The 14,938-nt window shown below is 35.0% G+C and overlaps 1 protein-coding gene across 1 annotated transcript; it reads left to right on the plus strand.

The window, feature by feature from the left end:
* Nucleotides 1-7,571: 7,571 nt before the first annotated feature.
* On the plus strand, nucleotides 7,572-14,726 carry LOC117345394. The gene is made up of 6 exons (XM_033908467.1): nucleotides 7,572-7,968; nucleotides 8,350-8,493; nucleotides 9,334-9,496; nucleotides 9,938-10,141; nucleotides 10,756-10,859; nucleotides 11,151-14,726. The coding sequence occupies exons 1-6, from the start codon at nucleotides 7,581-7,583 to the stop codon at nucleotides 11,201-11,203; spliced, it is 1,056 nt and encodes a 351-aa protein (XP_033764358.1). The 5' UTR covers nucleotides 7,572-7,580; the 3' UTR covers nucleotides 11,204-14,726.
* The last annotated feature ends 212 nt before the right edge of the window (nucleotides 14,727-14,938 follow it).

A 14,938-nucleotide genomic window follows, 5' to 3' on the forward strand; every position in this document is an offset into this window, starting at 1 on the left:
TCCTTAGAATGGGTAACGATGGGGATGAAAATCACCAGTGGAATACAGATCTGACCAAAATAACCTTCTATACTCCCACTTTGATATCATCTTTACTTCTTCTCAAACCTGCACATGGGGTTATAGCTATCAATAATAAGGTTAAACCTTTAAGTTATATGATTTATTTATTTATTTATTTACTTACTTTACCATCTGTACACCAACTAAGATGTTTCCTAATTAATCATAATAGGCCCTCGGCGAATTAAGTATCGGTCGAGGGGGATCGTTTTTACAACATTACGAGATTTTTTGTTGTTTATACTCACTATATTTGTGTAACTGTTCCATGTTCTATGTCTATATGTGATCGTATGTAATTTACCTGTGTCTTGATAAAGGGGCAGATTGCCCGAAAATTCGACAACTTACTTGTCTGTACTGTCGTTATTACTACTTGACATATATCTATTTCTAGTAATACGCATCCAACATTTGTTTGTTAGGATCCAGTACCTATATTGGTTTATACCGTCGTTATTACTTACTAGACCCTATCAAAAATCTATATAAAGATACACATATATGATTTTCTTTTTATTTATACTGAAAAACATGCTATGCCCATTTTGAATTTTGTTTTTTAACATTATAAAACTTTCTTTTTTTATGTTATTATTGATATGTTTGTTTTAACAAAACTTCTGAAAAAGCGGCATACGTGTACAGTCAACCTCACATGATGTAAAGGGTATTTCGTCATCCACAATAATATATCGACGAAAGAGGTAAGATTCTAAACGTACCTAAATCTAATCAAAATTATGTGATTGTCTTTAACATTTTAATATTCGTTTCTGTCTCATGTTTGTATTATGTATTGTTGTTCGTTTCATTGTTTATCAAGGTTATTATATACTGAAACGAAAAAGAAACGCAACATGGAAAATTGTGATTAATTTTGTATTAAATATACATATCTGTATAAAAATCGCGGAAATAAACATGCACCCTGCCTAACACCCATACCAATCTTCAAAATCACCCAAGTGTGACTAGAGACCTATGCACTTCCGGCGCGGTAAAAACATCAAAAACCGTGCCTGTACAAACATATGCGTTCTTTTTTCATTCAAACCAGTATCAATTCATCACTAACATTGAGCCACATCATCGCCAATACTTTTGCAAACAATAATTCCTTTTACAATTATGCCACGGTTATCAAAGGTTGATAGAGGACGTGCTATAGCGATGCTTCTGGCAGGGAACACGCAACTTCACGTCGCTCGACAATTCAGAGTTCACAAATCGACTATTAGTCGATTAGTTTCACGTCTTAACGCAACAGGAAGAGTCGATGACCAGCCGAGATCAGGACGTCCACGCGTAACGTCGCGACGTCAAGACCGGGTTCTTAGGTTGGCACACCTGCGTAACAGGAGATTAACGGCCGCTGAAACGGCAAGGAATACGATTGGTAATCATAACCGTCGAATTCATCCCCAAACAGTGATCAACAGACTGCGTGAGGCTAATTTGCGTGCAAGGCGACAGTACGTTGGTTTACCACTAACACCGCAACGTCGAGCACGTCGTATGCAATGGGCAACGGCACATATGCCCAGACGTTTTCCTATGAGACGTTGGAGGTCTATGCTCTTCACCGATGAATCTCGATTCACGTTATTTCGAGCAGATGGCCGTCAACGTGTGTACCGGCGTCGAGGCGAACGTTTTGCTGACGCCTGTGTTTTGGAACACGACCGATTTGGGGGTGGATCAGTTATGGTTTGGGCGGGAATCTCCCATGGTTTGAAGACGCCTTTGGTGATAGTCAATGGGAATTTAACGGCCGTACGCTATCGGGATGAGATCCTTAGGCCCCATGTTGTGCCGTTTGTTAGGCAGCATCATCTAACCTTTCAGCAAGATAACGCGAGACCACACGTTGCAAGAGTCTGTAGAGACTTTCTTGCGACACAGAACATTGTTCCTATAGATTGGCCTCCATATAGCCCCGACCTGTCCCCAATCGAGCATTGGTGGGATGAATTAGACAGAAGAATTCGAAATCGCCGTAACCCCCCAAATACCCTCCCTCAGTTAGCAAATGCACTCGTCCAAGAATGGAATAACATTCCAATACGGAAAGTCAATGCCCTGATGAACTCAATGCAACAAAGAATTAGAGATGTGATAACTGTTCGAGGAGGACACACACGATATTAGGGCACGGTTTCAAAACTGCTGCCATTTCAACTTGGATTCACGTAGGGTACTACCAATCATGACCTTCTAGCAAAGTGACCTGTTCTTAAAAATCTCTAAACATTTAAAGGATGTTACATCAATATTCAATATTAACTATTACATATGAAATTTAAACATAATGCTCACAAGTATTATTTTATTAAACCTACAATTTGAAGTTGCGTTTCTTTTTCGTTTCAGTATATAAGGGTAATCCCAACTGGATTTTCCATCTATTTATTGCGTATAGCCTCGAACCAACACAGAGGTAGGTTTCATTTACTCATTATCATAATTATTTATTTCGTTTCATGACATTACTTTAAACATGTATTTGTTCAGCATGATTTCGTGAATCACAGTGTCAGTACAGTCAATAAAACATACATGGGCTTGGGTATATCATTTCCATAATTGAAGATGCACGTAGGAGCCTAATTCAACGATTTTAATCTAAAGCCCAGAAACTTAAATACTATATACACACTAAGACATCTATAAACCAGCCAGGTTGGTATATAATTAAATGTCAATCAGTTTAATCCTGTTCATTAATTATACGTACGTTACCCATTTACTTAAAGTGTTTTATATTGACCTTAATACTCGTCGCATTGCAACATGGAAATACCCTTGGCTAAGTATACAACTGTAATCTATAAAAAGACTCGAGAATACACCAATGATATACCTAGTTTGGGTATTACCAAATTTCGTATTTCAGCACATTTAACTCGTGACAGAAGCGAGTCATTACCAAATGTTTACCAATCTCAGCGAGATTTGTGCACCAAACGTAACAATAATTTTGTTGAGGACCGAATCCATTTTCAATAATTCAATAATTTGTCACAAATTAGTAATGATAGCAAAACAAAGTAATTAATTTAACCCTGTTACATCAAATACCCAAATAACAAATAATTCTCAGGTTTTGTGGTATATATAAATTACACATAATAAACAAATATGATGAACATTCAATATGTACTGCTACTACTACTTTAAAATGCGTCACTGTGAACACTGTTTATAGATCTATTTTTAGCACTTCGTCACCTTGTAAAATATTAGACATATTAGGTTATTCCCCATGGGTGTTTCCATTCATATAGGTCGAATCAGGAAGCACGCAGGTAAGGTTTTCATTTACTCATTATCCTAATTATATATGCGTGTTATTCATACGTCATCTAATCAATACAGAAACAGAATGATTTAAATATATAATGAGTATATAGCAATATCGACCTTTTAGGGTCCGCAGTCACCTCATTAACATCATTAACATTTTATAATCTTTTGGCGTCACTGACGGGACTGAGAAAAAAGAAACAGCTGTATGTTGCTGTTTCATGTATTGGTTGCTCTACTGTATTGACCTCAGAATCATATTAATAATTGAGAAAACTAATTTATTAAAAATATCAAAGCAATCTACATGTACTATAGGCAGTAGAAAATATGTTCGAAAATATTTTGATAAATGAATCTGTGTACGTATATATGTTACAGAAATAAATATTTTGTTGAAATTTACGTACGTTGATGTCTGCACCTCTCTGACCCTGGTAAGGGAACTGAAAATCATTTACAGGCTACAGTCTATGTGTGTTTGAGCCTATCCTTGTATATAAATCATTTTAATAATAATTTTTTTAATAATGATCTATTGTAAGATTCGTTAAAATTGACACCCTCTCTGTTGACATTTTAGGATACGAATACTGTCCTCGCCAAGGATCGTTAAAATAAAACCTTATTAAGACCCTTAGATCATACAATCCTTTCCTATCCCATTTGTAATGGACTCTATAATTAGTAGCAAATTAGTTTTCAAATGAACTGAGTAATAACAAATAGAGTGTACTACATATAGTACCACGGAGATACCCTTGTCCAAAAATAATAAACTATAAATAGGCTAAATATAATACCACGGCGATACCCTTGACCTAAAATAATAAACTATAAATAGGCTAAACAAACGGACCAATGTAGAGTGAGGTATCAAATATTCCCGCGGTTCGCAGTAGAAGCGGGGATAATTTGTCTCGTATGGCATTATAGCACTCGCCGCACGTGCGGCCGTGTATTTTGTCACGTGTGTTGGGCCGGCGATAGCCGCGTGGGGCACTAGCGTGTCTTTTTTTTTACATTTCTTTTTTGTACAAAATTTAATTGATTCATATATATCTAGGTAGCAACGTGTTTGGTGTGGACACGTATAATTTTTCGGTAATTTGAACCGGGTTTTTCGTGGATAGGGACATGTTTTACATGGTGTCTTTTGAATTTTTCTTTTGTCGAGCACAGTACGTAGTACGACAGTGGTCCAATCTGTCAGCCGGGAGAAGTCGGGCTTGCTTGGGTCTAGATATTAGTCCCTGCCTTTGGACACAGGTTTCCGAGTCAAGGACCCGGTTTTTCCTGGGCGTGCAAGTTGATTTCGGTGATCGGCTAAATTCTGTACAAAGTTTTTGTCAAGTCTTGCAAAGTTTTGTCTTTTGTTTCATGTGCATTTATATGTGTGTTTTGTATAAGATATAATATTATGTTGATTAAATGCCTACCGCCACTATGTCCTTTCGGCGTGCTAGCGGCAAATTCGATATTTGCGTTCGTGCTGTTTATAAGTGGAGAGAGACCGTAATTTCGCATAGCTTTAGTATGTATTCAAATACATTTCTATAAGATTAATTTCAAATCGAATACTTTACATTGTAATAAATACCAATGCTCCGTAACATACAAGATATCCGCACTCGTATCACTGAGCATGGTAGTTGTGGTTTAGACGATCGGGAACGTAATTTCGTTCACACATCAAACTTTTTAAATTTTGTTAATAAAGATAGTTTTCAACGATTTTGTAGACTAGAAATATAATTAACTAAGAAATGGAATGCTACGATTGAAATAATCTTTACAAAACAATGTAAATATAAAATAGGAAAGCGTCAATTTATCTCCACTTTGTTCTAATAATGACTGCTCCCTACGGAGGTAAGATAACCAACCATTTATCTTCAGGATGGCGGGGATTTTTTTGAGAAAAAAATAGTTTGAGTCCGATTTTTTTTGTAACAAAAATAATTGTTACCGCTATGGAGTCTGAAATATGATCTCTTTAAATGATGTAAACAAAGTCTCTTGCTTCTGTGAAAAGCACAAAACCACACAATTATGATTTTTTTTTTAAATTTGCCCCCGAGAAAGCTGCAAGTTAAATATCATTCCAAATGTATATATTTAAAGATTTTATTGCTAGTAGTGTAGCATCAAACAGTATTTTCATAACTTGTTGTGTTTTATATTTTCAATGTAATATTCTTTTTTAAATATCATCCCCGTCAGCCTTTGGGAGTAAGACATGGCCAACGTGTGTATACTATCTAGATGTCTTCCCATGATGATAATGTTATCAAAGTTAGAATGAATTCCAATAGAAATCAAACAAATGATAATCAAAAATGTGATTTCCCTTTATAAACTATAGTACATGTAAATGTTATCCCTCTCCAGGGCAAACGTGATCATGAGACCCAAGGTAAAGTAAATTTTTATTTCTCAATTTCTCTCCAATGTAAATGTTTATAATCGATTAACTACTAGTACATTTTCACACAGAAAAAAATAAAACCAGCGAAACTTATAAGAACAACTTTTGGTGTTTGAATATCATACTTTTATATTCAAAATCAACTTACAATCCAGTCAAAATACAATCAAAATTTATATAATAATTGTTATTGTTTTCTTAAGAGAAATGATATAAAAGAAATAAAAGTTTGAACAGAACATTTTTTTTGACATGATTTGAATTGCCTTTTGTTGCGTCTGGCATTTGTCATTATTTCAAAAAAGCACAGTCCTCAGCCACTTGGAGGAAAACGCAAAACAAGTGTGCAAGTTTACGTACTGTGCGAAACTAAGTCCCCTTGTTCTATATGTATACTCCAGTGTCTGGTATTAAGAAATAAATGTCGGTATGGTATGGTTAATACGTATTTTAAGCTAGCCGTACCAAATCACGATACCAGAACTGTTAATCGGTCTCAACTCGTTCCAGAGGACAGTCATGATAATGGGCTGGTCCTAATATCTGAAATGTTAAAAATATAAATACAAATGCCACATAGGATTTTGATGTCTTAGATATTCAGACTAGGGGATAATGAAGCTTACAACTCTTTACAAACAGTTAGGAACACCAACTGGAGTTCAAGATATGGTTCTGTTCACTATTTACGATTGAGAAAAATCACCACTAAAAATTATTTAATTCAAAACATGCAGCTAGTGGGTCTCTTGGTAAAGATCACTACAACACCGATATGGTTTCCATTCTTTCTCGTTCATTTTCTGTATCAAAACCCGACAACAAGCATCCATAGACAAAGAGGGCCTAAATTTAGGAATACAACCCGGACTTAGTACACAAATAATGCTACAAATAATAAAATAATGACATTTAGTAACGGTGTATCGGCCTCGGACCTTCACCTGAATTATCAATATACTAGACATGATGTAAAACACTTATCAAGATTACCGAAACCATTGTGCAAGAAAGTAACGAATAGCATAGAATGGGTAGGAGTCAATAACCGAACTGATTAAACGAAGAATTTCATTTAATTTAGTTTAAATGAGGTATAAAATTTACATATAAACTACATTTCTGTATATCAAAATGATGATCACAAATTATAAAATAATTATACAATCACCAAGATCTGATTATAGTAGGATTTGGAATTCCAAAGTTCAATAGCAAACATTAGGCCATGAGCTAAAACACGCCAAACGCTGTCAAAAACGTGAACGGGAGTGACAAAGCCTCCAAAAGTGTGGGTGTGCATGGTCAATCTCACATAACAAAAGATTGATTGACCTTTAACCCTTGACACACAGGTTTGCACGGGTGTCATACAATAAAAAGAGTTCTTGAATATCAAAGTAAAGCAGAGCAGATATATTCGCTCTTCATGAAGAAAAGTTTAAAATAAACAACCCAAAAAGTTAAAATGCATTACACTCACTGCATAATGACTCTGCTATTATAAGTAGTACTTTTAAATTAAAGGTAATCGTTGTAGGTCCTAATTTCCCCTATGTTCCTTAACTGAAATTTTCCATAGTAAAGCATTCAAGTAAGAAAAAATCCTTCTCTCGGATCAAATAATACTTCAAATTCTAAATTAAGGAAGTTCCTGAAGTTAAACAACGTTGATAAACCTGAGGCCTGAATCTTTATCTTCAAGAAATAGATTCAGTGATTTTGCCTAACATAGACATAAAATTTCAAATGAATTCTTTATTGATTTCAGACAATATCAAATATGAAGACATACGGAATAGTGACTGCGATTTTGCTGGGTATTTTGTGTGTAATTCATTGTAATGCATTGAATGATACTGGAGAGATTTTGGATATGAAGCCGTCTCCCACCGTTAATGTGACAACAAGGTCACAAAAAAATCAAATATTACTCAAATTGATCCGGAGCATGCTTCCCGGAGAATTTAATTACACTAGACGTCGTGGAGCTTGGAATGACATGGAGAGAAGCATATCAAATGGTCCCAGGCAAAAACACATTCCGAGTAAGAAAGCATACCATGGAACGTCACGAACTGAAAGGGCGGCAGCTTATAGTCATACGAAATATGTAAAACGGATCATTGACGACCAATCGACAACATGCGCGCGGACTACTTGTTATAATGGTAAGTGCTGGGTCCAGGACTACCGTCCTAGAACAAAGTTATAAATAGGGATAAGCTGAGCTAGGACTCTAACAAAGAATTATCTTAATTTGAACAGACACAATAATCTTATATCCAAGATACTAGGATGATGCAAAATTAAATCAAATTAAATTAATTGCATGAAAATTAAAACATGACAGATCACCTGTCATCATCAATGTCAAATATAAGTATAATGAAATTCAGGAGGGCGAGTTCATCCAACAAACACACTCTCACACATATACCACACATCCACCCCCAACCCCATCCCAACACCACTTTTTCAATAGTCTCTTACTTTTGTATTATAGATTTTTGGTTAGAATTACATTATCATGTCGGTATTCTCTGTTATAGGTACACAGATTAAACCTTGTGAGGTCAACTTCACGGCTGACATTTGTGAACCTTGTCCACCAGGCACGTACATGTATGATATTACAAGGTCTATGGAGACAGTGCTGAAGTGCATACCAAAACATCCATGTCATCACTGGCCAGGTATGTAACTGCTTCATATATTTATATGATCTTACACTGTGAAATCACTTTCTACCACAAGTACAGACACGGTATCTAAGATTCCAGACTTGTTAGTAGACAACCTCTTTCTAAACATTACTGGCAAGGTATGTAATTGTTTTATATGGTTTTGATCGTCTTATATTGTGGGATGTGGCTGACTGCCGCACATAATTACATTCAGTATCTAACATTGATAAAATATTTTCCATGCTTGTTAGTAGACTCAACCCTCTCTCAACATACAAGCTGTATCTAACATTGATAAAATATTTTCCATCCTTGTTAGTAGACTCAACCCTCCCTCAACATACAAGCAGCATCTAACATTGATAAAATATTTTCCATGCTTGTTCGTTGACTCAACCCTCCCTCAACATACAAGCAGTAACTAACATTGATAAAATATTTTCCATGCTTGTTAGTAGACTCAACCCTCCCTCAACATACACACAGGAAGGGCAGCACTTCCAGATCACACACTTTTGCCACTTTTTTAGTTTTGCGACGTTAACTGATTATCACTGGAACATTTTCAGTAAATATCTATGTTTCTATGTATAGTTGATTGATGTAATTTCCACTTGATAGTAAAAATGTTAAATATTTTGCAGTTGTACAAAACGTTATAACAAATACGTTTATATTTCAAGTATGAGATAAACAATGCTATTCTGAAAATGTCTATCTACATCATTTTTATTATTATTATTTTTATTTTATTTTTTTTTTTACATTTTTGACATATTTTCGATAATAACGAAAGCAGAATCCCCGAAAGTAACAATATTTATCTCATAATCAGCATGTTCCTTTTAGGCACTGTTCATGCGAACGAATTTTATGTTTGCGCTGGCGACTACAAGATGTTCTGTCGATGCAACACCGAGGACAACATATGTGGATCGGACCCTTGTAATTGCAAAAAAATGAGGTGTCGTCTTGGAGAAACTCTTCTTCAAAACTGCACCTGTTTGGCAGAGTAAGTACATACTAAATCAACGATTCAGTTTAGTTTGATGGTCTTCGCTATAGTTCATATTGTGGTGGTTTCAGTGTAGACAATGAATTTTGATGACAATAATTCTTTATTCTGCCGTTTTAAAGTATATTTGGTTATTTTTTTACAAAATTCAATTACGCAAAATTAATCAAATTATAGTCTTAATACAAAGCCTTGTCTTGTCAATATTTTTTTTTTTTTTTTTTTTAATGTTTAGTGCCAGTTTGATTAGATTTACTTCTTATCCGGATTTCCATCGTTTCAGCCTCTAGCCACTAACAAGTCATAAAATGAAGAAAAAGCGTTGTTAAGGATGTTATTCCTTTGTATTTCTCTTGTTCAACATTTTCTATCTTTCAACTGTATAACAATATTTCTTATTATCTATATTGTGATTTTCCAAACTGACTTGTTTAACAGAAGTAGCCCAGTAACTACAGTTAAGACGACCAGGACTACATCACTTGGTCACGAAACTGTCCCTGCTGTACCACCGAGCCCTGGACCTGGACTTCCCCCTACAACGAACGCTGATACAGATACACCACCGATAGCAATAACGTCCACAATACAAACGTTGTTGACCGACCCTAGGATGAAAAATGCTGATGGGGGCATCAACTGGTTAGTATGTTTGTGCTGTAAAAACATTGACATGTTTATATGATCATTATTTTTTTTATATATACAACTTTTAGACGGTACCCATGAAAACAGCACTGACTGAATGGTCTTTATAGTGTGATCAGACTGAAATTCCACGCCTGCACACGGTAACATGGCTTTTTGTCAGGTCAAATGATACTGACAACAGTCTTATCAATCCTTACTGTTTATGCTGAACGTCAATCAGATTGCAGCAAACACAGATTTTGTAAACTTAGGGACTAGGTAAACTTAATATTTTTGATTATTGCCAATGCAAGCATAACGAATGGGAAAGTAATAGGAACTCTACATAAATCTTAATAATCCAAATATTCCGATGAAAACAGATCTATTTAGGTATTGAGGTCATTTCGGAGTCACCAACCAAAGAGCACTAATGAAAATCTTCAACTGTTTGTGCTTCACATTAGTTCAATCTTCATACTCTTTTTTGTCATCCCAGTTGATTGTTTTAATGTTGGCCTGAGTTATGTCGATTTTACTGCAGTTTTAAACTATTCGAAAGAAAAATGAGTGAAAATAATTGATAGATGTCCCTCAAATATATATATTCTACATTTTTCTTACAGGCGATCCGTAGGAACGGCAGTTGGTATAGTCATCGGGATCCTTATCATTGCCCTGATATGTGTATTTGTTATATACCGATGTCGTCGCCGAACGCAACCATTTGGTAGGTATATTTTCCACCCTTTTTTACCTCACACATCAGACAATCAGAAAATGTGCATAGAAAAAGCACAGTTATACTTTTCAAAAGAATTGACTGTCCTAATTACGATAGTTAGGTTCTGATAGGGTATATATAGCAAGAAAATGTATAATATTTACCTAGTATCAATTTTAAAGAAACAAATATACTATATACAGGTATATACCATATATATACAAAATACACTACAAAACTGTTATGTCACAATTCAACATGTTATTTGCTCTCATTAGTTGGGTTTTTTTTCTTCAGAAAACCAGCCATTTTCATCACAATTAGACACTGCTATAGATCAAAATAAATGATCCAGAAACTGGGAATAATCGGATTGTATTCCTGACAAGATCAACATATCAACACCACAGAGATACAGCTTATTACAACCAAAGTATATGGAAGCCTGAACATTCCAGTTCCCACCCATTGTATATGTAACATACTCACAAACAATGGACCACCGCGTATGTAAATGGGATATATTACAGAAACATATTTATTTATTTTTAATTATTTTACATAAATTATATTTGATATTTTGATATTTAATTTTTTTTCTAAATATCAAGATATTAGCCACACTAGTGAACTAAATTTGGTATTACTGAAAATACTGTTAGATATTTTGTCATTACATTATTATAGCAAAATATACCGGGTCAGCTTTTACATTTTCCCTATTGTCGTTTGTAAGCAGCGTTTTGATTGGTCATATCAGAAAAGTGGTATTTTTCACTAGTGAACAGGTACCTGATAATATCATTGTCGAGAAAATATATATATAGTTGATGACTTTTAGTTTATGTATTCCTTAATTAGCTGAAAAATGTGGCACTTGTGTATGTGCGTGCTTTCATTTGATTCGAGCTCAATGAGCTTGTTTGTAATAACATATTGGTATTTTGTGGTGAATTATAATTTAAACATTTTTTTAGCTTCCTGTGATCTAGTCCATTCTGGTGTTGAGCGAGTTCGATCAGCGACGAAAGTGTCTCTTGTATGGACTTACAGTAGAATATCTGAAATTATTTTGGTTACATACAATACAGATGTGAAGATAAACAAGACTGATGAAAATCTTAGGCATCATCTGCGCCATCTTCGCTAACCAAGGGTTACTCTACGCTAAGCTCCATTATAGGTAGAGTAACCCTTGGTTAGCGAAGATGCATCTGCGCATGCGTAATGATTCGGAAGTGCGGTAGTGATTGAATGTTGATTTAGGACATATAGAGTCGTAATATATGGAGCACTGTAATTTATAGGGAATGGTTAATGATCGAACGCTCCTAGTCTAGTCTACAGCACCAGGACGTTTCTATGACTTAGAATGAAAAAATAAACCCGGGGTTCGACCCCAATCGCAACATCTCGGGGAAATTTCCGGCAACACTCGGAAATCTATATTTCCGAGTGTTGCCGGAAATTTTCCCGATATGTTGCGATTGGGTTCGACCCCTTCCTCACTGCAAATAACAAGTGATCTACTAATCGGACACTTGAGTCAATTATTCATTATTGGTCACAGAAACGTGTCAAGCCCTTATAGTCTACAGATACCAAGGAAGTTCTTCCCAAATGTTCCTAAATTTCGGGATCAATCGAATCCCGGAATGTTGAATAGCAATATTGCTTTCTTTGCTACACTGCAATTAAAACAAATCTGATTAAAATCATGGCTTGACCTACGCTCCCGTTCCGTAAACTACACTCCGCTACGTAGCGGAGTGTCCTTAACGGAACGGGAACGAAGACCAAGGCATGATTGATTAAAAAAAGTTTTGTTTATTAACAATGAATAACTTATATGATACTTTCAGAGTATTGTTTGCAATGATATACATGTATTGAATTTCGCATATATTGTGCATGAATTGTTTCTAAACTATCAATTTCAATACACAGGTACAATATATATGCTGTGAAACTTTTTGTTACGTTTCACAACAACATTTTTTAACTTCGGCTCCGTTCGGAAATTCAGCGCCCCATCATCTGCTTCCGGCGGAAAATAATCATTGCGTCGTCTGCTGCCAAAAAATGATAATAAAAAAATAAAAAATAAGTGATATCAAAACTTGGCTGACGCTCTTACACTGCGGATCATCCGTTTACATATTAACATGTGGAACCCACATATGTAGTCTAGGAAAGATCAAATCAGATATTTTGGTCCATTATATATGATGACACAGAGTTGTTCCTGTATTATCGGAAATAATAAAAACCCAAAAGGTTGTATAGCAATATTTGCAGATAAACATTTGGTTGGTATGCTGCAATGCTATAAAAACATGTAATATTTTATACAAAAGAGAATGGACTGTGATAATTTGATTTATTAACAACGAATATAACTGCACGTGATACTTTGCAGAGCTTTGTTAGAATCACTGGTACTTGTGGACATGGTATTATGTTTTTAATTAAAATGTTACATTACAGACGAGTGCCTGTTGTTGTATTACAATCGCATGCTTAATTTGTAAAAGATATATCGTACCTTGCCCTTATATTTTCTTTTACAAATTAAGCATGTGATTGTAATACAATAATGTACTCGTCTATAATATAACATTTTAATTAAAAACATCATAGACTAATCATGTCCACAAGTACCTGTGGATAGAATGTGCATAAATTGAGCATGATTCGTTCAACATTTCTTGTTTGGCTTCCCCTCAATTAGCCACAAGTACATGGTTCATAGAACGGGATGCTTATTCTCTGATGTTAAGATTGGACTAAAAATATGTCATGTCGATGTGCCGACGATATGGCATTTCATTGAGAATCGCACTATAAAGCGATCCTTGGGCTCGCCCAATAGACGAAGGCACCGTCCTCATCTACCTGGGGGTTTTTGGGGTTTTTTTTGTAGGACGTTAAACAATACTTGATGAAATTGGGACGATAGAGGGGTGGGCTGGGGGAGGGGGCTAAAGGTGTCCGCCATCTTGAATCAGTTGCTATGCAGCGGATTCAAGATGGCTCCACTCCCCCACCGTCTTCGTCATTTCATCATCAATCATATTCTGTATGTGACATAATCAATATGGGTGTAACTAACATATTATCTCCCATACATCGATTTAAGCATATTTGTTGTTTTTTGTTGTTTTTTGGGGGGCATTTTGATTTTAACATAATTTCGAATCTCTATATTCTATTATAAGCATAACATGTTAGCAAAATTTCAAAATATTTTGGTATGTGCAGTAATTTCAAGCTTTTTGTTGCAATTCTACAAAATTTCTCAGCATTTTTATAACATATATTCAATAACTTCAAGCGTTTTATCTTGTATTTTTTAAATTTTAAGTATTTTTTTTAAACTAAACTAATAATATAAGATTTCATCCACATGACAACCTTTCCTCGTTCTTCTTACAAATATCAGTAATGTCTTTAATGACGGTGTATACACTTAAGGCATGACGATGTACGGAATCAATCCTTCATTATCATATAAGTAAAACATATTGTAATTATCGTAGATATGTTATTTACAATGCTAAGGAATATTGTGGAAATGATAGCCCTAATTTGTTAAACTAATTAAAATAGGGATAATCCGTTAATTACACTCATATTTATGACGTCACAATCGTAAAACAAATTGGTGACTACCCACGAACACTAGGGTTTAGGGGTTTGCTAAGGCGCCCATGATGATTCCACTGCAAAGCAAGGAATTCAAGATGGCGGATGTGTTTATCACACTCCCCCACACCCTCCATCGTCCTTGATATCGGAAGAATGTAGTTATCGTAGCTTATTTATTACTTTTTTATGTAAGACATAAAATTGTGAATAAACAATTGAAACCCATTGTTTTATTGTTCTTATTGATACAGTGATGTTGAAACATGACAAAGTCTACAATATTTTGGCGACATTTAAATTCTTAACCTATATCAATTCTTATACAGAATTCACGGATAAACTACACAACTAAATGGAATTTAGAATGTGTTTGATATAGATTTATAGGTATACATGTATCTATATTTCAGTATTTGTGCGTGGTTATTATTACATCA

The sequence above is a fragment of the Pecten maximus genome, chromosome 16, assembly GCF_902652985.1.
Source record: "Pecten maximus chromosome 16, xPecMax1.1, whole genome shotgun sequence".
Taxonomy (NCBI): Eukaryota; Metazoa; Mollusca; class Bivalvia; order Pectinida; family Pectinidae; genus Pecten; species Pecten maximus.